We start from the raw sequence: 20,125 nt of genomic DNA on the forward strand, positions 1-20,125 counted from the left end.
TTTTTTAATTTCCCCCCTGTCGCGTCCTAAAGGAGTTTGCGGAGAGCCGGGCTCCTTCATTCCCGGCTTTGCCGCCGCCGCCGCCCACCGCCAGCCCGCGGCTCCGCACGGCCGCGGGGCAGCGCCATGGGCGCCGGCAGCTCCGCCGAGCCGGCCGCCCCGCAGGACGGGGCCGGGGCCGCCGCCGAGCCCCCCGGCACTCCCCCAGAGCCGCTGCCGGCGGAAGACGCCGCGGAGCCCCAGCCACCAGCGGAGCCCGCCAAGGTAAGGCAGGGGCGGCGGCGGGGAGGCGAGGGGGGGGACGCGAGGCGGCGGCGCCCGCCGCGCCCCCGGGCCGGGGAAAGTTTCCCGCCGCGGCCGCGGCCACCTGCCGCAGCGCTGGGCACCTCCCGGGCCGGGCACGGAGCGGGCGCGGCGGGGCCGGGGCTGCGCCACGGCCGGCGCCGCAGTCATAAAACTCCCGCCGGCGGCAGCAGCGGCGGGGCGGGGGGCGAGGGCGGCTGCGGGGGCGCCGCCGCTTTTGTGTGCGGCCGGGGCGAGAGGAGCCGCACCCACCCGCGGCGAGGTCTGCGCCAAGGAGCCTCCTGACTGCGGTCCTTCGGCCGGATCGCCGCGGCTCTCCGCAGCCCCCCCGCTCCATCCTCTCCCCTCCCGCGGGAGCAGGTGGGAGGCGCGTCGGGGCGCGGCTCGGCCGTGCCTTCGGCTGGGCGCCAGCCGTGCTGTGCCCCCGTTCCCGCCCCGTCCGCACCCCGGGGCTCCGGCTCACCTGAGCCGCCGCCGCGGGGAAGGGGCGGCGGTGTCGGCGGCGAGGGCTGGAGCCGTGCCTTTGGTGCGGCCCGCTGTCGTACCGCATCGGGGGCAATGGGGGAGGGACTCCCGAACTCCCAGCCCGTGGGGAGCGAAGGAGCCCTAGGTATGTGTGATTTAAAATAAAGAAGAATTGAAAGAAATTCTTTTAAAGCATGTCTGGTGTTTAAAAATAGAGTATGAATGAACCCATTTATCCCTCTGGAATAGGCGCGTTTAGGGGATTTTGGGACTGAAAGAGAGGTTATGTGCATCTGGGTGTTTACATAGTGTGGCATTAGGGAGTTTGTGAGGGGAGAAATAATACCACGTTCTGCCGAGATCCCCTTCTTTGGGCTCTTCAGAGTTTGGGTGCTCAGAGCAGGGAGACTCCGAAGTTTCTGTGACTGGTGCGTGGGTGTATTAGAGCTTGAGAACCGGTTATGACTTTGTTTCTTTGACCTTGTGGTTCAGATTTAACTTTCAAGTTGAATTTCCCATAGTTCCTGGCTGCCACTAGACCTCCTTGTGCGTGTTTTGACAGATTTGAAAACCACATTGCGAATGAACTTTAAATTAACTGATTTTTTTTTTTTTTTTAACTAAATAAGCACTGGGGATTGGTGTTGGTTAACAAAATATTTAGCAATTTTGTTGGACGATTTTAGAATTCAGATGCTGATGTTTAGAAAAGAGGGACTTTATATTGGGCAAGCATTTGACTGTTGTGGTTGTTGAAAATTTAAGATAATTTGACTTGAAGAAGAGATGTCATATTCATAGCCATGTTTATCCAGTTATGGGAACTAAGACCCTCTAAAAAAGAGAATCGCATTAACTGTTCTCAGGTACAGATTATTATTAATACTATGTTTTATGTCTTCTAAGATTTAGGAAAAAATGTCTTCTAGTAGATTTTTGCCTGATTATTCAAGTAGAGCTGTTTAAAATTGGGGAAGTTCTATTACCATTTTACTGCTATAAGAAGTTTTATTACTGCTGTTCTAAAACAGCTGGTTTTGCCTTCCATTACATTGCATAAAAAGAAAAATAGGTTTTAATAAAGTTTAGTCATACTTTTTTTGTCTCATTTAGTCTGTCTTACTAAAGTAAAGTAACTTCATGCAGATTTGTGACAGTTTTTCATCAGTATTCCTTCCAGCTCTTTGAATTTGAAAATTACCAGGTCTTGCAGTGCCCCTAGAGAAATCTGTAAGATAGTTAATTTGTTTGTGGAAGATTGGGAATCTTTTGGAGGGTGGTCTTCCTTTTTTGCATTTTCTAAATTAAAATGCTTATTATAACCCTTTTAGAAGAAAAAATTTTGGAAACTGATTTCAGTGGAATCCAACTTGAGTATGCCTTGGCAAGGCAATGAATAAATAAACTGTTTAAACGACTAGTCTTATACAGGGTATAAAATCTCAGAAGTTGTGCTTTCTTTTGTGATGTGAAATCCTTGAAATATTTAATTAAATTTCTTTCATGACATAGTTGCATTTTTTACAAGATGAAAACCTCTTCGCCTTTTCTTCTAGAAAGGAAAAAATGTGTAGTTATTAAGCAGTTTTGTTATTTACATGCGACTCTTTAGCCAGGTACCAGTTTTTGGATGTCCTGGTTACCAAAAGGGAGGCTGTATATTTTGGTGTTGCTCACTTCTACAGCCCAAGGACCCTGGATAGCACTTTTCTACAGAGCAAGGGATATTTAGGAGCCTTTTGGGCACTGGCTTGTGAACACAGCAGGATAAATGTGGGCTCATGTGGCGAGTACCTCAGCTGTTGACCCAGTCTTCTCAAAAGTTCCTGGTGAATTACACACAAAGCAACTCCAGAGTTTCTAGCCTGTTACAGTACTAGGACTTGAAATTGGTGGGTTTCTTTACTGTAGCAGACAAAACTTAAATTCTGGCAGTGGAGGAGCTGCTCCTTCAAGACTTAAATTCTGGCAGTGGAGGAGCTGCTCCTTATCTTGCATAGCCACCCCACTGTGGGAAGCCATCTCTGCAGGGAAGTGTGAGACATCCTGATGGTACTAATCCATTCATCTGCCTGAACTGAATTAATCAGATCAATAAATTGACACCTGAGGTCCTATTGAAACCAAGGGGCAGAGTATGGTTCTACAGAATGTTGATTTTGGTGGAGTTACCTCATTGCTGTTTTAGCAGCAATGCTCTTTGACCCCTCCTTTTCTTCTTCCCCTGTTCTTCCTTGTTTTGCTTCAAATGATGCAGTCTCACTTGGCTGTGTTGAGTCCTAACCTTGCCTTTTTGTAAGCAGGTTAAACTGACTAACCCTTCAGGAAACTGAAATTTATTCTTGCTGGACCATTTTCCTGATCTGCTTGTGAGTTCATTTGACTTCTACATTGTAGAGGTAAGACCAAGAACCAGGAGACAAGCACTTCCAGCAGGGCAGGAGGGGAAATGAAAAAAACTTCTTCTGTTGGTAGCAGTGAGCTGGTGAAAACTCATTGAAACCTCAGGGGCAGACTGTTCTGAGCAGCATGGAGGCCTGAAGCTTGGCCTGAGAAGGATTTACTAGATTTCAATAGTGTCAGAAATGCGAACAAGATCCTTTCGGTCTCGAAGAAGGCCAGACAAACCTTTGATGTCTTGAGCTGACAAAAGCCATGGGGATGTCCAGTGAGGTGGTTCATGTGCTCCTGCTTCCTCCCCAGAGCACCTGCAGCTTCTCCTTTAATGCATCTGACACTGTGCGAGCTCGTTCAAGGAGCTAAGCCCCTGGAAAACTGTTCCAGTTCTTTGGCAAGGTCATTCTCTGCTGATTTTCTGAGATTCTGGGACTCAGCAGAAGCTGCAGGTATAGGGGAGCAGGCAGGATCTTGTGGCTGCAGTTGGACATGAAGCTGGGTGACGCTTCTGTTGGTGGTGGCATGTGGCTGGATTGGTTTAGGCATCTCTATTTTGTGAGCACCTTCTCTGTTCGTAGCAGTGATGTGGCTCTCCATCCAACTTCTAATTTTGATGCTAAGCATCGAAAAGATGGAAAAAAATGCCAGTGTGGTGCCCTCCCATGGGACAGAAGGTGACTTCAAGCCATGTGGGCAACACTGGGATAGCAGTGTCATCCTACCAACATTGCAGCTAACAGTGACAATCACGCACATGCCACTTTTATTTTATTCGTTAGTTCAAGGCGGCAGCTTTAATACAGGTTTCTTTCTGTGGCCCTGTGGAAGGAGCCAAGCTCTGTTGGAACAGCTACCTGAAACAGTGTAGGAAAACTTCCAGAGAGAGAATCTGGAACAATACAGGCATGCTAATAAGCTATTCTTGCATCAAAATCTAGGTTTGTCAGAGAAAATATTTTATTGATGGCTTGATTGATGTCTTGAAAATGTGGTGTGGTAGATTCCTGGCTTGCTGGCATGCGAGGGCCCCCACTTGAACAGCGAGTCATTCAAACTGTTTTCAGGGTGCTTCCATTTCTGAGTAGTAACTTGATTATGCTACCTGTGTTGTAATGAGAGCAAGTGTGTGCTAGACAGTAAATAGTTGGAACTGTCTCTTCTTAAGAGGTTACCAGCTGAGATGTCAGTGTCTTATTGTCTGAGTTCCTGACAAATAACAGCTGGGGCAGACTTACATCTGCTGTTTAAACAACTGTGTTCTGGTGAGGGAGCTGAGTCAGCCTGAAAATACTACGTTAGCAGTGGTAAAACTAAGCTTATTCAAGGGAAGTCCCTAGACTGTGTCTCTGGGAACCCCAGTTTGAGATACTTGGTCTGAGGCTGTGGAGTTCCTCTAGTTCAGCAGTATCTGATTCCTGTTAGATACTTCTTTTCCAATTGGGGAGGAAGAGTCTGGTACAATTCAGTGGTAAGTTTGGAGGGCTGACCATGCCTGTGGAGCGGCTGGGGTGAAAGAATAAAAATGTGTAATTGAAAAAATGCACATTGGAAATTGGTGTCATAGCAGCACCAAAAGCATGAAATAGCCCCCTAATCTTATAGGAGATAAGAGGGAGGTGGTAGAGGGAGTGGCTGGCCACTTTGGAAGCCGAGGCAATTAGCTTGTGTTTGATGTGGTAGAGGCTAAGGAGATGCAAAGAGGAGCTTCGGGACTTTGGAAGTCCTCCAGGTTGGAAATGCAAGCCTGGGTGTGGTTGCTGAGAGGAGAGGTACGTGCTTTGTGCTCAACCCTTGTTCTGACTGGTCCTTAGGGCCTGGATAAGCTGTACCTGTGAAATGCTTCCATAAGGTGGTGTCTGAAAGAGCTGAAAAGTATGAGACCTGGGAAAGAGCTCTGTTTGGATCAGGCTTCAGAATAACAGATTGAAGGTAGTGTTTCTTTCACAGGTTGCAAAAAGAGATCATGGGGATGAATTGAGTGTAGAAACTTATGGATGTTTTGAGTGTTTTGTTTTATCCATTTGGATTTTGAGGGTAGTCATCCATAAGGAGGTGTCACAGTGAAGTCAGAATGAGAATTGGAAGAGATTAGGATAGATAAGGAGATGAAAAGTGCAGAGAAACTTATTGGCTTTATGCAGGAGGCAGAAATACAGTAATCAAATTAAGTATGATGTTATGTGCCTTACAGAGGAAGGGGCTTGTGTTTTCTTCACCTGGAACTTGCAGTATCCCACAAACCTTTAATGTGTAGCTAATGCAAAACAAGACAAACTGCTGTGAACAAAGAGTTGGAATGATTCAATTTTTTTCTTTTCCCAAGTGTTGGTGTTTGAAAACCTTTTTAATGGAGCAGCATGTACTAAAAGCAGACTCCCAGAGCACAGCAAGTCTTTCCCAGAGTTTCAAAATCAAACTACAGGAAAAATATTAGAGACCATTATGTTAGTTTGCTCAGTTGTTCAGACAGCTGGATCTGGCTATTTTAGTAATCTAATGTAGAATCACTGTAGCAGGATTAACAGAATGAAGCAAAATTAACTCTGGTACGTTTGGGCCTGGTGTGAGGAATCTCTGGAATGATTTGGGTCTGGTACAAGGAATGTTGGGAATGATGGTGATTGCTGATGGGGGAAGAGGCTGGGTGCTGTGAACCCCTCAGGAAGATCGCCTGAAGGAAGTATCCATTAATGTACAGTGAGATCAGGGACTTGCAGTTCATCCATATCTCATGCAATTTGTTGTGTTAATTTATCCATTTTCAATTTTGTGTGCATTTAATGCGGTCTAACAGTTGGGCCCACTGCTGGATGCAAGATGGAGCAGAGGGTGCTCTTGGTTAGAGTGACATGGGCAGCAAGCCCTGTGCATTTTAGTCTCATTAGCTGGGCGTCTGCCCTTTGCTTCCATCTTTGTGGTGAATGTGAGGCAAATATGAAAAAAATATATGCAGTATGTACAGTAATGGAGTGCTGCTTTGCTAATGGCCCTTTGTTTTGGGAATGAAGAAGCTGAAAGATCAGTGAACTGGATAACCAGTTCCCCTTGGTTTCTCCCACGTTCATGAGACAACACATCCATAAATTAATAATCAAAGGAGTGTAATGAATGTGTGCCACAAAAAAAACTGATAAATGTTGGTAAACCTGCCAAATGTAATGTCTCATTACTTGTAGATAAATGCATGAAGCTAAGCAGAGATTCCTAATACCGTTAATTTTTGTCTTTTTAAATTTTGTTTTCACCCATCTCTTTAAACTCCGATGTTGTATTTGTCTACGCTTTACAACTATTCTCAATGGAATTAAGAGCACTGCTCAGCAAATTAGATATAATTGGACTAAACTGCAGTTTAGATCCCTTCAGAGAAATGAAGCAGTTAATGTGAAGGAAAACTGAAATTAGTTTCTTTTGAGGACTAATGCAGTGGGACAGACTGCACTGACCCTCATAAAGAGCCTGAGCAACTTTTTTTAAAACACAATGTTTTTTTTCTTTATTTAATCTAATGATGATGTTATGTCTTCTTTCACTTTACAAACTCACCAAAGGTTTCTTCTCCTTTGCGCATGTTTTAATTTGAAAAAAAATACTATTGTTTTATTAGTTTTGATTATTTAATTATTTAAAGCAGAACACTTGATTTGAAAATCTAAGTTTGCCTTCCCAAGGGCAAGAATCACATCAAACTCTTCCCCAAGAGACTGGGGTAAAAAGGTAGGGTTATATTGCAGGTCTGGTCAGATTTGAAAATGTTGAGGTTTTCCATGTATTTACATTTTCTACTCAGTTGTGGCAGATGGATCCTGTTTCCAAAAAAGAACTTATGTACAGAGTGAACAGGGATTATAATTAAACTGTCTGGTTGTAAAAACTGCTTATAGTCTTACACTTAGTGATGTTTTATATTTAATTTTGTTTTTCATGCTGGAAGGTATTGCAGATTTAACAGATCCAAAAGATTATCTGCTAGGCCCAGTGACTTCTGAATTTTGGTCTGAAATCACAAATCTTTAGGATTATATAAAGTCACTGTTTTCCTGAATGCACCAAAACTATAGAATTAAGAGCTGGGATAATTACTACAATTGTTAATATTTTATCATAACAGTCTGTGTGCAATTTAAAAAGGAGACAAGCTGTACTGCGTTGACATACCAAGTACCTTTGTACTCTGGTTCTTTGCAGAGTCTACTGGTGCTTAATCAGGCAAATGGTTGACTCTGTACATGTGTCTATACATGGGACTGGCTTTAAAATGGTGTGCTGCCCAGGGGAGGTTTGGAAAGAAAGACAAAGAAATCTTTGAATAATGTGAGGAATGCTAAGATATTCAGTGCTGTTGCCTTTCTTGTGACTTGAAAGAATTGTTGGTGGTAATTCTGAGAGTGTCATCTTGAAATAGTCATCCATGGCTTTTTCTTCAGATAGCCAAGTTTCCTAAGAGCCAGTCAAGTCAAGGTTCTTGTGTTTGCGGGACTAGCAGTTGTCTTTCAAGAATGAATAATTAAAATTTATTATTATTAAAAAATAGTAACGGTCCTCTACCAAATTTATACTGAAGAATCTTAAAGCCTGTCAGATTTAGGTTGTTGTTTTCTATGTCTTGATTTTCTTGCTTGTCTTTAATCAGTTACTCCCACTCAGCTAATGCTGTGTGGAACTGCAGTGGAGCTTCCCAGGGTTTACGTGCCTTTGTTTGGTAGTGTGGTGTCTTCATCTCTCCTGAGTTCCTGTGTTTTAGATTTGTGGGAAGCATGATGTGAGAAGTGGGAATGTAATCTGAGTGTTGAGCCATTCTGTATTTCTTCTATTTAATATCTGGTCTCAGCATGTGAAAATTCTAAAGCCAAATTATTCCATCTGTGGTATTGGCAGTGAGCAGAATGGGATCCTTTTTCGTGAGGTGGATTATGTGGCTGTGAAAGGCAGCTTTGAGAAGTGCAACAACGCCGGGTGGAAACAATTTGGCTTAATTAAGGGCTTCTGAACTGAAAATTTGGAACCTGCATGCACACTCTTCATTGTCTGTGGAAGTGGGGTACAGTGCTTCTCCCAGATCTCACCCAGCATGTGAAAAGAATATGATGATTAGGAGGAAAGCCCTTTTCCTGGCACTTTGTTGATTTGTCTGTTGATTTGAAATTCTGTTGCAGCAGGCTAATTACTAGTAAAAATAAATAAATAGATTTCCCCATTGAGAAGGTTTACGTAGGGGAGGCTGGAAGATAATCATCAGGAATGTGGCATCTTCCTGATCCCAGTTTGGTGCTTCAGGCATGTGGTTGTTAGATCCCATATTTCAGTGTAATGTATCTGTGGTACCCCTGATTAATTAACAGAGCTTCAGTGGCAGTATTTTGGGAGTACAGACAAATCATCAGACAATTATACATAATTAAAGTTTGTTGTTCCACCAGGGGAACTTCAAACCTTCGTTTCAGGAATAATGGTTAATTGGTTGAAATGGTTTCTGTTGGAAGGGAATAGAATCAGTTGGAGAGCTAGTTCATTAAAGGGTAATCAATAAATTAAGGGTAATTAAGTATCTTATGACCACAACACATTCCATGCTTTTAAAATAGAAATATGCTTGTGAAAGTATATTTCTTCTTATAGGGCAAGCCAATTCAAATTCTGAAAATAATTAAAACGTGTCAAGTGTGGAAGCTGAAAAACATATTCTTCTTTTTGCATATATTAGCAACTATAGAAAAAATATTTCAAATGCTATAGGGCTGAGTCTCAAAGAATTGTAAAGCTCTTTCCTCCTGTAAGAATAGTTTCTGCCTAATAACAGAGGTCCACAAATTCTAGTTTTAATCTCAGTTTCACTGCATTTCCTCATGGGAAATCCATATGTCTTCTGCTTTCTCTCCTGAATAGTTCTGTTTCTTTGTAGTTGTATTGTTGATGATGATAAGATAAGCACATCAATAGAGGAGCAATACCAAAGGCTGTATTGTAGAGAGGATTCATTCATATATCAGAGCAGTTATGCCAGACACTTTGAATGAAGAATTTCTTTCTATCAGCTATATTCGCTTTATCCTGGAGTTTTCCTTCATGGAAGAAACCAAATTCTACACAAGATTATAGGCCATTGTCTGTAAGACCTGCTTCTTCATGTATTTCATGTGGGGGAGCAGAAAGATAAATAGTCCCAGATTATGTATTTTGGGATTTTTTTGTCACAGAAGTACTTTCACTAAATTAAAGTTAAAATTTCTTGCATGTATGTATTCAAACTGAAAATGAAAGAAGAATATTCTCTGAGGGTTGGTGGGGAATCTGGCTAATACTGACATTTTCTTTTTCTTTCCTTCTCTCTTTATCTTTCCCTACTACCATCCTTCAATCAATATTTGACCACACAGGCTTTAAATGCAAGTTTACCAGTACCTGATGTTAGTGAAGACAATTTGAAGGATGATGCCTCACCAGAGGAGCCACGGCAGCCGGGAGCTGTTACAGCATCTAAGGAACCGGGTGGGCAGCAGTCAGAGGTGGCTTCACCGCTCCAAGAACAACCCAGGGAGCAAACAGAGTCTGCTGGAACAAACGGTGAGTACAAACCTGTGCTCAGTGGATGTACCACAGAGGCTTGTGTGCTAAATGGGATGAGAAGTAGAAACAGAGCTCAACTAGCTGTCTGCTACTGAACAGGTATTACTCAGGTGATCTGTTGTTGTTCAGGTGCTTCTTGGGCAGTGTTTTGTGGGAGATGTTTTCTCTGTAGGAGAGAGTTCATATGACAAATGGCTTGTGCACTGAAGGTGTTGGTGTCAGTGGTGTTAGGAACAGCTCAATTTCTACTTCTCGTTTTAGTGCCTGCTGCATAGGCCTGTCCCTTCCTATGAGGGCTGCTAATCCGTTGGTTTTCCCTTGATTAAAGTTCCCTTTCCTACAGCTTTTAATTGGATTTACACTGGGACCACAAAATCTTTCTCATATAGACATCCCAGTGTGTTCTGTCTTAGGAATGTATCCCTTGCCTTGCTGCACAGTCATGAATGTGCTGTTCTTTATCCTGTGTGATCTGGCAGCCCACCTCTCCTGCTCTCATCAGCCTCTTCTTGCTTCCCTCTGTTCCTGTTCACAGGTGTGTGTTGAGAGACCTGCTTCCGTGGTCCAGCTGCCTGCTGACTTTTTGGCAGGATGGCAAGAGGGAGGGCTGGTTTTCAATCAGAGCAGGCATCTAATGCTGGTGGTGGTGAGCTGGGAAGGGATGGTGACAGGGTAGGAGGCACTATCTTCAGTATCAGCCTGTAGAGTGCCTTAAAGCATGTGTGTAACCCGTGGTGTACTCTAGAATTTGAATCCTGGTAAAAGCAATTCTTTGTCACATCTTTAGATTAATTGCCATAATGCTGTTATCCCAGTAGAAGGCTACATATCTTACCTGGAGCTTTCAGTGCCTTTTTTTAAAAAAATTATACCAGTAGGGACTTCTGACACTATAATAATGGAATACAACTTGTTTTATCTTTCATGAAACTTCAGTTCTCTAAAATTTTACTCTTAAGTGGACAGGGATGAGGGGAGCATAGTTGCTAAACAGAGTCGTAAAGGAGGAAAAAATACTTGATGTTTGGAAATAGTATCAGAAGATTTTTGTGTTGATATTCAGCTTCTGGATCAGGTAAAAGAAAAGGCTGTTAAAAGGGCATGAGTTTCAAGTTAATAGTCAAAGATTGTAATTATTTTTGAATAATCTTGGATTGTAGTTTCAATTATACAGAAATCACATTCCTAGGATATGTAATGAAGAAGTGAGAAGCTTCCTCGGAGTGTAGGTGATAATGTGTAACCAGTTGCATGGCATGATGTGAACATACACAGCATTAGGAATTTGAGTAAACTGCCTGAAAAACCTTGGCTTTGTTTTGAGAATCCTCTCTTCTATTGGGTGATATTCCTATTCAGTGGAGTCAAGTCTGTATGGTAGCATTGAAAGGGAAAACAGTACCATGCATTTGCTCTTGAAGTGAAAAATCCCTTTGTGAAGGTGATGCAGCATGTATTTACTGGTAATGTTAGAGGAAAGTGACATTATAGAGACAATTAAAACTTGCCCAGTTGGGCACTGAAAAGAGTTCTTCAAGTAAAGGTTTTGTTCAGATGTTTTTGTCCACTCCTCTGGACCATAGAGAGTCTGGTCCACCTCATCTGTCCTTAGGCAGACGAATAAAGGTGGAGAAGAGATACCTCTTTGTTGTTTCATGCAGACAAATATTTCCACGTAGAAAAATGTTCAATTTTAGTGCTACACTAAATGTTCTCCACTCATTGTTAATTTCACCTTGCTTGCAAGTCTAAACTCAGAAATAAAGCATTGTGGCACCGAGCACTGAAACAACTCAAGTGTTTGCCTACAGTAGTGTTTATAATTAAAGGTTTTTTGGTTTGGTTGGTTCTCATCATCATTATTTGAATCTTGCATTCAGAAGACTACTTGAGAGATGACCTATACTCATTAAAGTCACCACTATAAAATTAAATTTACCAGATACTCTGGTAAATTGGCTGGGAAGTTGTCCCTGACATCAGAGAGATGAAGGCTCCAAGTATCATCAGAACTTTGGAGATATTCAACATAATCAGTTGTAATCAAAATAGAAACACTCTCACTATTATAGGAGGACACCTGTATTAGATACTGAGCCTTTACATTTAATTTCATTATATTGCATTCCTTTTTTACTATCAGTAGGAACATTGAATTATTATAATACTAGTATATGGAGTAACACGTTTATGGAACTCTTGACAGCAGAACTTGAGACAATTTATAAGTAATTAGGTTGTAGAGCGTTCCATTTAAAAAACCCTCCAAACAAATGAAAACAAAACAAGCCCAAACCAACCTTGCAGTAATAGGCAGAGGAGCAAATATGTCAGTGTGGAAATACCGAAGTGGTTTTTGTATGGTTTTGTTTATAAGGGACAAAAGCCATGGGGCTTTTAAAGCAGCATCTGTTGAGGTTGGGTGTGGATGCCCTGTGGGAAGGCAGATATTACTGAAGCGGGAGGCTGGTTCGCAAGCGGCAGCCGGCGCCTCTTCCCTCCGGGGCAGAGGGAGATAAAGGCTGGAAGCGGCAGTTCGAGACGGACCCTGCGAGGCACCGCGCTTGTGCCGGGCGGGCGGGGGGCGGTCCCGGGCGGGGCCCGGGGCTGTCCGGGACGGGGTGGGAGCGGCCGTGGGGCTCGGGGGCAGCTCAGCCCTCCGACAGGCAGACTTCCATCAGGCAGCCTCTCCGTCAGCCGTCCCTCCGTCCAGCCAGCCGGCTGCCGAGGGCTGGAGCTGCCCCGCGGGCTGGGAGGAACCTCGGAGCGGGAGAGGGGGTTCGTGGTGTCAGCGTGGCTTCAGCCATGCTGGGGACAGTGACGATGGCGGGTAAGGCGGTGTGGCGCTGCGGGTGCCGGCACACGCGGCTTGCTCCTGGGCCGCGCGGGCGGCAGCAGCATCCCGCGGCTGCGGCGCTGCCGGAGAGCCCGGGCGGCAGCAGCATCCCGCGGCTGCGGCGCTGCCGGAGAGCCCGGGCGGCAGCAGCATCCCGCGGCTGCGGCGCTGCCGGAGAGCCCGGGCGGCAGCAGCATCCCGCGGCTGCGGCGCTGCCGGAGAGCCCGGGCGGCAGCAGCATCCCGCGGCTGCGGCGCTGCCGGAGAGCCCGGGCGGCAGCAGCATCCCGCGGCTGCGGCGCTGCCGGAGAGCCTCGCAGCCCCGACACCCCAGGGTTACCAACTCTGGATTTCCTGGCGGGGCGTTAAGAGTTAAAGGGTCTGCCTTCGGCATTTTTATTTCAGTGAGAACCGCTTCCAAGCGAAGGTTGCTGAAACTTCAGGAAGTGTGATATCTCCTCATTTGGACGTACGATGTGGTACCTGTGATACGAGGCTTTATGAATGTGGAGGTGCCAACTGGGTGTTCTTCTGCAGGACGGGGCTGTGACCTGGTATCTGAAATTAGGGAATAGAAAGAAAAGGTAGTGACCGCACTGATGCTATTTTACATCAGTCAAGCAATAAAGCAGTAAAATACCTTAAGAGCTAAACTTGGTGAAATTGGAAGGAATATGGAAGTTAGCATCGTTTATATGTTGTAAAAATATTTGCATGAGAGAAATGAAGCAGTTGCTCTATTGCTGTTTTTTCTTAACAAACCAAAATTCAGAGGGGATTAGCACCGTGGCAAGGGGATGTATGTGTACATGTGTATGGGGAACAGCGGGATCCCAGCCTTCTGCAGTACCAAAAACTCAATGCTGTGTGTGCTGAACTCCTCACATCTTACTTAAGGAATCAGCATGCAAGCCACTGAAGCTGAGAGCTAATAACATAAATTATTTGGGCTTTCTCAAAAGATGAGTTTTGGAGGAACAAAGAATTAAAGAAAAAACATAATATTTTTTAAAAAAACTTAGGTCAAAGAAAGACAAACTTACATCTTTCTCTGGGAGACAAAGTGCTATTATGAAATTTAAATAAACCCCGGGGTTTTTGTGTTTTTTTTTTTTTTCTTTTCCCTAAAGATAGCTAATTTGCATTGGAATTTCTCTCAGATTGATGACATGGCTCTAGCTATCTAGGAAATCATTATTTTCATTGTATTAATAATTACTCTCTTGTATATTGTTTGCTATAGCCAGTGAATGAATTCAACAAATAGGGGGAGTTTATTCATGTGAAATACTCCAACTTTACAATACATATCGACAACAAAGCCTGTAGAAGTGCGGCTCCATTTGGAGCAGGCCCTGGGGAGGACTGGACGTGATTTGAATCAGTGAGTAGTGGAGGAGATATCCTACTGCTGTTTACAATAGGGTTTTCATTAAACTCGATGCTTAATGAGCTTATCACATGCTGAGTCTTTTTCCTCAAGGGTTCTCTATTTTTTTTATTTCCTTTTATTGTTAGCAATTAAAGGTTAAACCGTTTTTCAAAAGTAATGTCTTTATAGGTTTGCACTGTTTTGATTTTTTGAGGTTTTCCTTATTTAATAATTCCTGTGGAAGAACCTTAGATTTTCACTGCAGCATAGCTGCTTTTATAGTACATTTCCCAAGAACTGTATTTAGCTTGTGGTATGTGTTACCATTTCTTGGGAGGGACAGAGAACTTTGCTTATTGGTATGCAGGAGTGTATTAAGCTGTCATGTGTCTAATTAGTGCAGATGCAGCTTCATCTCCTTTGTAGTGAGTTTGATGTTTGCATTAGTTTTTATGTGGTCGTTTTGATAAAGAAAAATTTTCAATCTGCTTTTCATTGTTCATTAATCAGTAGGGGTTCTCAAAAAGGTTGCAGCATTTACTGGCCTATATTACTTACCCCATCCTTGTTGCTAATGGAGCCATGAATTTTTTTTCCCCTTAAAGACCCAAGTGCTAGAGTTGTGTCTATCTTACGTTTGGTGAATAGATTTTATTTTAAGAAGCAGAACCAAGTCACTGAATGTGCAATGTGGACAGCATGTCTAACCATGAAATTTCATAAATATTTGTAGCATGCTGGTTTGGTTCCCAAACAGAACAGCTGTGCTGGTCTGAGAGCAGTTTATTATTGTGAGTGTATTTAATGAAGAATTTTTAACTGCAGCAACTATATCCAAGCCATAGCTAGTGACCCTTCTGGCTTTAAAAGTCTTCTGTTTTTTTTTTTTAAAGAACTACACTTGTTTTCTGATTTTTAGCGCTGATTCTTGAAACACTAAAATGAAAAAAGAAATATCTTAATCTTGAATAAATGAAATACATAACTTTTACTGCTAGAATTTGAGAAGCTGGGCTCAGAATTGGAATTTGAAGTAAGCTAAATCAAAACCTCCTAAAAATAAAGATTTAGGGGAATGTTTTTTGCTGCACCAAAAAAATATTTTGCTGCAGCATCATAGTCAAAATGATTATGTATTTGGGTTTTTTTTCCTTTGTTTTTTCAGTTACTTTTCTATGATGTAGTTTTCTGGGGGTGCTGCTTCTGCTTTCTAAAGGAGCTCCAAGCCATGAAAAATAATAGATATTTTGCAGTTTGTTCTTTTTTTCGGATTTAAAAAATGAGCACAAAAGTATGCGGGATTTTAAAAGTTAACTCTTCAGTTGCCAACGAAGTACCAGAGAACTGAAGAATGAATAATACTTGTTTCAAAAGCTTTGAAATAACATGATTGAAAAGTTCATGAATTGCATGTATGCACAGTGAGGTTCAGCATGCAAAAATATCTGTAAATCCTCCTTCATTATTTAATTAATCTGAAAGAACTTGTTCTTTGCAATGAACATGGCAAATCAATACTTGGAAAACTGAGTGAATAGAAGGGAGAAGGACATAGTATGTGCTTTCTATGGAAGAATTGTTTGTACACTGAAGTGGAATTAAATATGGTGTATAGCAGGCAAAGGAAGGAAGAATTTGTGAAAATACATTGTTAAGCACCAGTGTCACAGTTGTTTAAAAAAATTGAATTGCTAGAAGGATAACACATAATCATATTTCTGTGTTATTTTGTTACTGTGACATTAGTAGTACGTTTGATTTTTTTAAACCCAACCTTCTGAAACTTGTGATTAAAATGATCCAAATTTGTGGTATAATGCCCAGTTTGTACACTCTGGAGTGGAAACTTAAAAGCACAGATTGAGCACTTTAGCATTAAAAAAAAAAAAAGAAAACATATTTCACAAATAATTCCAAATAGCTACTTTATTCTAAATAAATATGTTAGGGGTAGCTTTTTCATAGATATTGTAATTTCAGGCTGTGTCTTGGTTTTTAATTACTCACTTGTATCTATTTTTATCCTTTCGTTATATTGTCATTAATGTGTTTCTAATGATAATTAGAAGAATTAGTTAAGAGAAGACTGTATTTGACAAATACAAGCTTGGTTCAGATTTTTTTAACGGCCTTCTGTTTGTGTTCCTGTGAGTTTTAGAGCAGTAGCTGGTGGTTTGTTTGTGGTTTTTTTCTTTTACAAGTTGTATTTGTGGCAAATCTAGACACAAGGAAGGCAAATGATTGTAAAGTACACCTCAGAGCTGCGGCATTTGCTTTTGCTCATGCAAACCTAGTCAGAGAGTTGTGTATGTGACCAACAGCACGATTTGGCCCTAAACACTGAATAAATGAAAACAGTACAAAGTCCTCTGGAGCCTTGCAGCGGCCAGAGGAGTTTGCGAGGTGGGCGCTGGGTGTGTGTCACATCCATCTGAGAGATTGAGAATGTAGGGAATTCATGGAAAAAATCCAGCGCTGTGCTGCAAATCCTTAGGGGGAAAAGTCAACCAACTCCAGATGTTGACATGGTTGACTTCGAGCCCATGAAGTGCTGTAGATTTAACTCTTGCAGTCAGCGTGCTTTTTTTTAACTCTTTGGCAGCTACCAGGGGAGAAACACATTTTCACTTCTGGAGAGAGATGAGAGCTGGGAGCAGTTAAGTTGCACTGCTGACCGTGTCTGTCAGTCTACAAAAAGAAGAGTTTAATTACTCATTTAATTACTCATTTTAAGGAGTTCAGTAATTCTGAAAATACTAATTCTCCAACAACTGATCAGCATGCTCCTGATAAAATAGAAATAAAGTCTTACAGTGGACTAAGTACCTATAAAATTGTGAAATCAAGCATTTTTGATTCCTCAGGACTGTCAGTTTTGAAAGTTTCATTCAGAATAAAAGTTGCAGTTATTAAAAACATGAGCAGCACCTTGATTCAGTTAAAAATATTTCAAAGGTTAACTAGTATGTAAGCAGTTAAAATAGAATTTCAGTGTTAGTCCTTAGCCACAGTGTGTTTTAAACAGCTAAGTGTATCAATTTTATGATATCACCCCTGATCTTTATCACCTCCTCTAGGTATATTTTTGTTGAATTCTATTCCTTGGCTAGCACATAGCTTGTAAAGTACAGCCTTGCTCAGGAGAGACCTAAGGAAAAGTTATTCATATCAGTATTTTATTTTATTTGTTTTATTTTGTTTTTTGGTAGTTGTTTGGATGAGCCTGTCTGGTGTTTCTTAAAGGTGCTTTCAAAACCACTGAATTAATTCAGAAAGTGCTGGTTGTCTTGCCAGAATACCTGTGGTAGTGACATGCTACAGAGCTCTACCAGCAATGCCTTGTGTAAGTAACTTCCAAACCTTTCTGCATTAATAATTGCCCTCACAGGTTTTGGGCACTGAAGTATCATTAATAAAAACATCACTAAATTTCAATGGCTAAATATAAACTTCCAGTATACATTGTGAAAGTACAGCTTGGGTATTTGTGGCACTTGAGCTTTGTCACACAACAGTGGCAGCTTCCTGGCAACATGCAGGCAAATTTCCTGAATGGCATCCCTTTCTTCCAACACTGAGGAAGGGCATCAGAAATTCAATTTTAAAGACTCTTCCAGGGTTTTAAAATGTTAAAGAAGGAGACAAAATAGATACTGGGTGCAACAGCAGCAGGTCACTTAACAGCTGACACCGGAATGTTATCCTGGGGATGAAATACCTTCTGGGCAGGTTAAATCCTTTGGTGGAATTGAAGGGGTAGGGCTTGGGCAAGGTCTCTTAAGTATCTGTGCGCCGTGAGGGAGAGATGGAAGTGTGGTGTGTTGTAGTATAGCTATGACTTTTCAGACTGGTATTAGTAAGTCTGTGTTCAGTCAGTCAATATTTCTGTTCATTTTTCCTTTTGCACTGTGTTTAGTGAAGTGTTGCAAGGTAGCGTGTCTGCTGGATGGACTCGTGAGGAAGACCTCATTACTGTCAGCTTGATTTAACAGTTTTAAAAGCTTATCACTGCCTCTAGACTCTGTGTTCTCTATTTTTGTGATTGCATTTGCTATCTTAATGCATACCCATACCTGCAGATTTTGTAATAGTCACAGCTCTTTTCACCTGTAAAACATTTTACAGAAACACGGTCTTTATCTTAGGGTGTTATGAACATCTCATTTTATAAACAGAATAAGCAAAAACCCTTTGAATGCTTATCTTAAATATTAAGAGACGCCTTTATATACTGGTTTTACATCTTATCTCTCTTTTGAAATTGAATGCCTCTTTTATTCATATTCTTTATGATTCCACTCTTATAGTAGTCCCGTTTATCTGTAATACTTGAAATTCATATTAAATGCCGAATTCACACTAGACTCCTGGTGTGGGACAGAAGGAAATTTGGAAGGAAACTTCGAAAGGGATGTTTTCTTAAGGGAATTAGGAAAAAAAATAGGAATAAATAGAAAAAGAAATGTCACCTTTTTACCATTTTTTTGAAACCTCAGGGTTTTCAATGTTTGAAGCATGCATTCCCAGGGAGTGTTTGCAGGAGGAAAGGCGAGCCCATAGAAATCTCTGGCTGCTCAGCAGTCCCAAGTGCTTTCCCTTTTCCGCTGCCTTCCTGCACTTCTGGTCCTTTCTGCTTAGACCCAGAATTCCCCACTTGCTCTCAGCACTGTATTTGAGTCTACCTTTATCTAACTCGTGTCAGATGGAGATTTTTGTGTGTCTAAGAGTAAGTGCATTGGCATTAATGCTGGGCTGGGACAAACAGAAAGACTCTGTAGACCTGGTTTCCAGCAGAGATGCTGAGGCCTGGCTCATGAGGAAATTTTTGTTCAATGATCAGCATTTAGCTTCGTAGCTGGTTAAGCAAAAAGAATAATTTTTAGTGTAAACAAGCTTAAGACTATATTAAAGTACCTGTTAGTAAATAATTTTAAAATAAGTGATATTTTCAAGATAGTCTCTGAAGAAGTGTCTCTAACTTTGTGAATTATTTTATGGAAATGACAAGGAGTTTATTTCCAGACCTTGCAATAAATGAACACAGACACAAGAGTGGTTCCTTGACTTTATCGTTGTATAGTCTCAACATACAACTAAATAAACAAAATGTAATGTTTGATAAGTGTTATTTTATTGTGGATTGTACAGGTTTTGCAAGAGGTATATTCCCAATGGACTAAAAATTCTGGCTGCTTCTTCAAAATGTCTCTTTTGTCTTACCCTTCACCCTCACAAAGGACTCAGTTCAAACATCTCTGGTCTGAAATGTTCAGGGAGTTAGAATGTTAGCAGAGGTCAGGCTTTTAGTTGAATTAGGAGTTGGCAATTAAGGTAAATAATATTCAACTGTTATATAAAGCTTTGCTTATGTTGACTTAGAAACAACCACCAATAGGCTGCTGATAGTGAAATATAATTTGCCCTCTGCATAGCAATTAGAAGCCAGTATCCTTGTAGATTTTGTTTTGCTTATTTTGTGGTTAGTTGTAGCCTTACCTGGACTGCCTTGTCTGTGTGCTTCTGAAGAAGCAGCCCTTAATAAAGGGAAAACCAGGCAAGAGGCTGTGAGGCATTTCTGGAGATCAGGCATTCCAGCAAAGCAGGACCAGCAGCAGAGTCAGAGACAACTTCAAGGTGGTTCAAATAAAAGCCAAATCACTTTGGGGAAGTTGATGATCATATGCTTTGTAAAAGTTTCTCCTCCTGCCTTGGACATTGAAGTAGCACATGTACAGCTTTAAAAAAAGGACCATGTCTTCTTCTAGGGTGTTGCTATTCAACATTGAATATTTTATAATAATTTTATTTTTTCACCTTTGCGCTCTTAACAGGTTTGGTCAAAGTGAAGGAGTATGTTCCTTTGTGGCCTTGCACTTTTGCCTGTTGCACAAAATCTAGGGTCAAGAACAATATTGAACTGAAATCCTAACAACATCCAAGTCCAAGTTCAGGGTCTTTAGTATGCCATAGATGTAATTTACATGCCAGTCTCTGAACTTGAGTTGGCCAGAGGAGCAATAATAAATTATCCCAACAAGACTGAGACGGGGGTTGCCAATGACCTGAAGGAAAAATGCAAACTGTCCTCAAAAAAAGATAATGCAAACAGACATGCAAGCAGTGGAGTTTTACATTCTTGCATAGTAACAACCTCATTCATTTTAAGCAACATGGAATTGCTGTAGA

At 41.8% G+C, this 20,125-nt stretch overlaps 1 protein-coding gene and 1 long non-coding RNA gene across 4 annotated transcripts in view; both read left to right on the forward strand.

The window, feature by feature from the left end:
• The first annotated feature begins 106 nt into the window (after positions 1–106).
• AKAP12 (A-kinase anchoring protein 12) overlaps positions 107–20,125 on the forward strand; it is a 30,327-nt gene continuing 10,308 nt past the window's right edge. For 2 of the 3 annotated variants that reach the window (XM_021540535.2, XM_085576592.1), the window contains exons 1-2: positions 107–264; positions 9,543–9,729. In XM_021540535.2, the coding sequence (XP_021396210.1) occupies positions 127–264; positions 9,543–9,729 (325 nt within the window). In that variant the 5' untranslated portion in view covers positions 107–126. Of the gene's footprint in view, positions 265–2,758; positions 3,168–9,542; positions 9,730–20,125 lie in introns of those variants that run through there. The other variant, XM_085576593.1, reaches the window with a different exon arrangement.
• LOC146767914 (uncharacterized) lies at positions 12,807–14,826 on the forward strand. The gene is made up of 2 exons (XR_014954266.1): positions 12,807–13,151; positions 13,811–14,826. It is a non-coding gene; the product is annotated as an uncharacterized LOC146767914 (long non-coding RNA).

The sequence above is a fragment of the Lonchura striata genome, chromosome 3, assembly GCF_050655825.1.
Source record: "Lonchura striata isolate lonStrDom1 chromosome 3, ASM5065582v1, whole genome shotgun sequence".
Taxonomy (NCBI): Eukaryota; Metazoa; Chordata; class Aves; order Passeriformes; family Estrildidae; genus Lonchura; species Lonchura striata.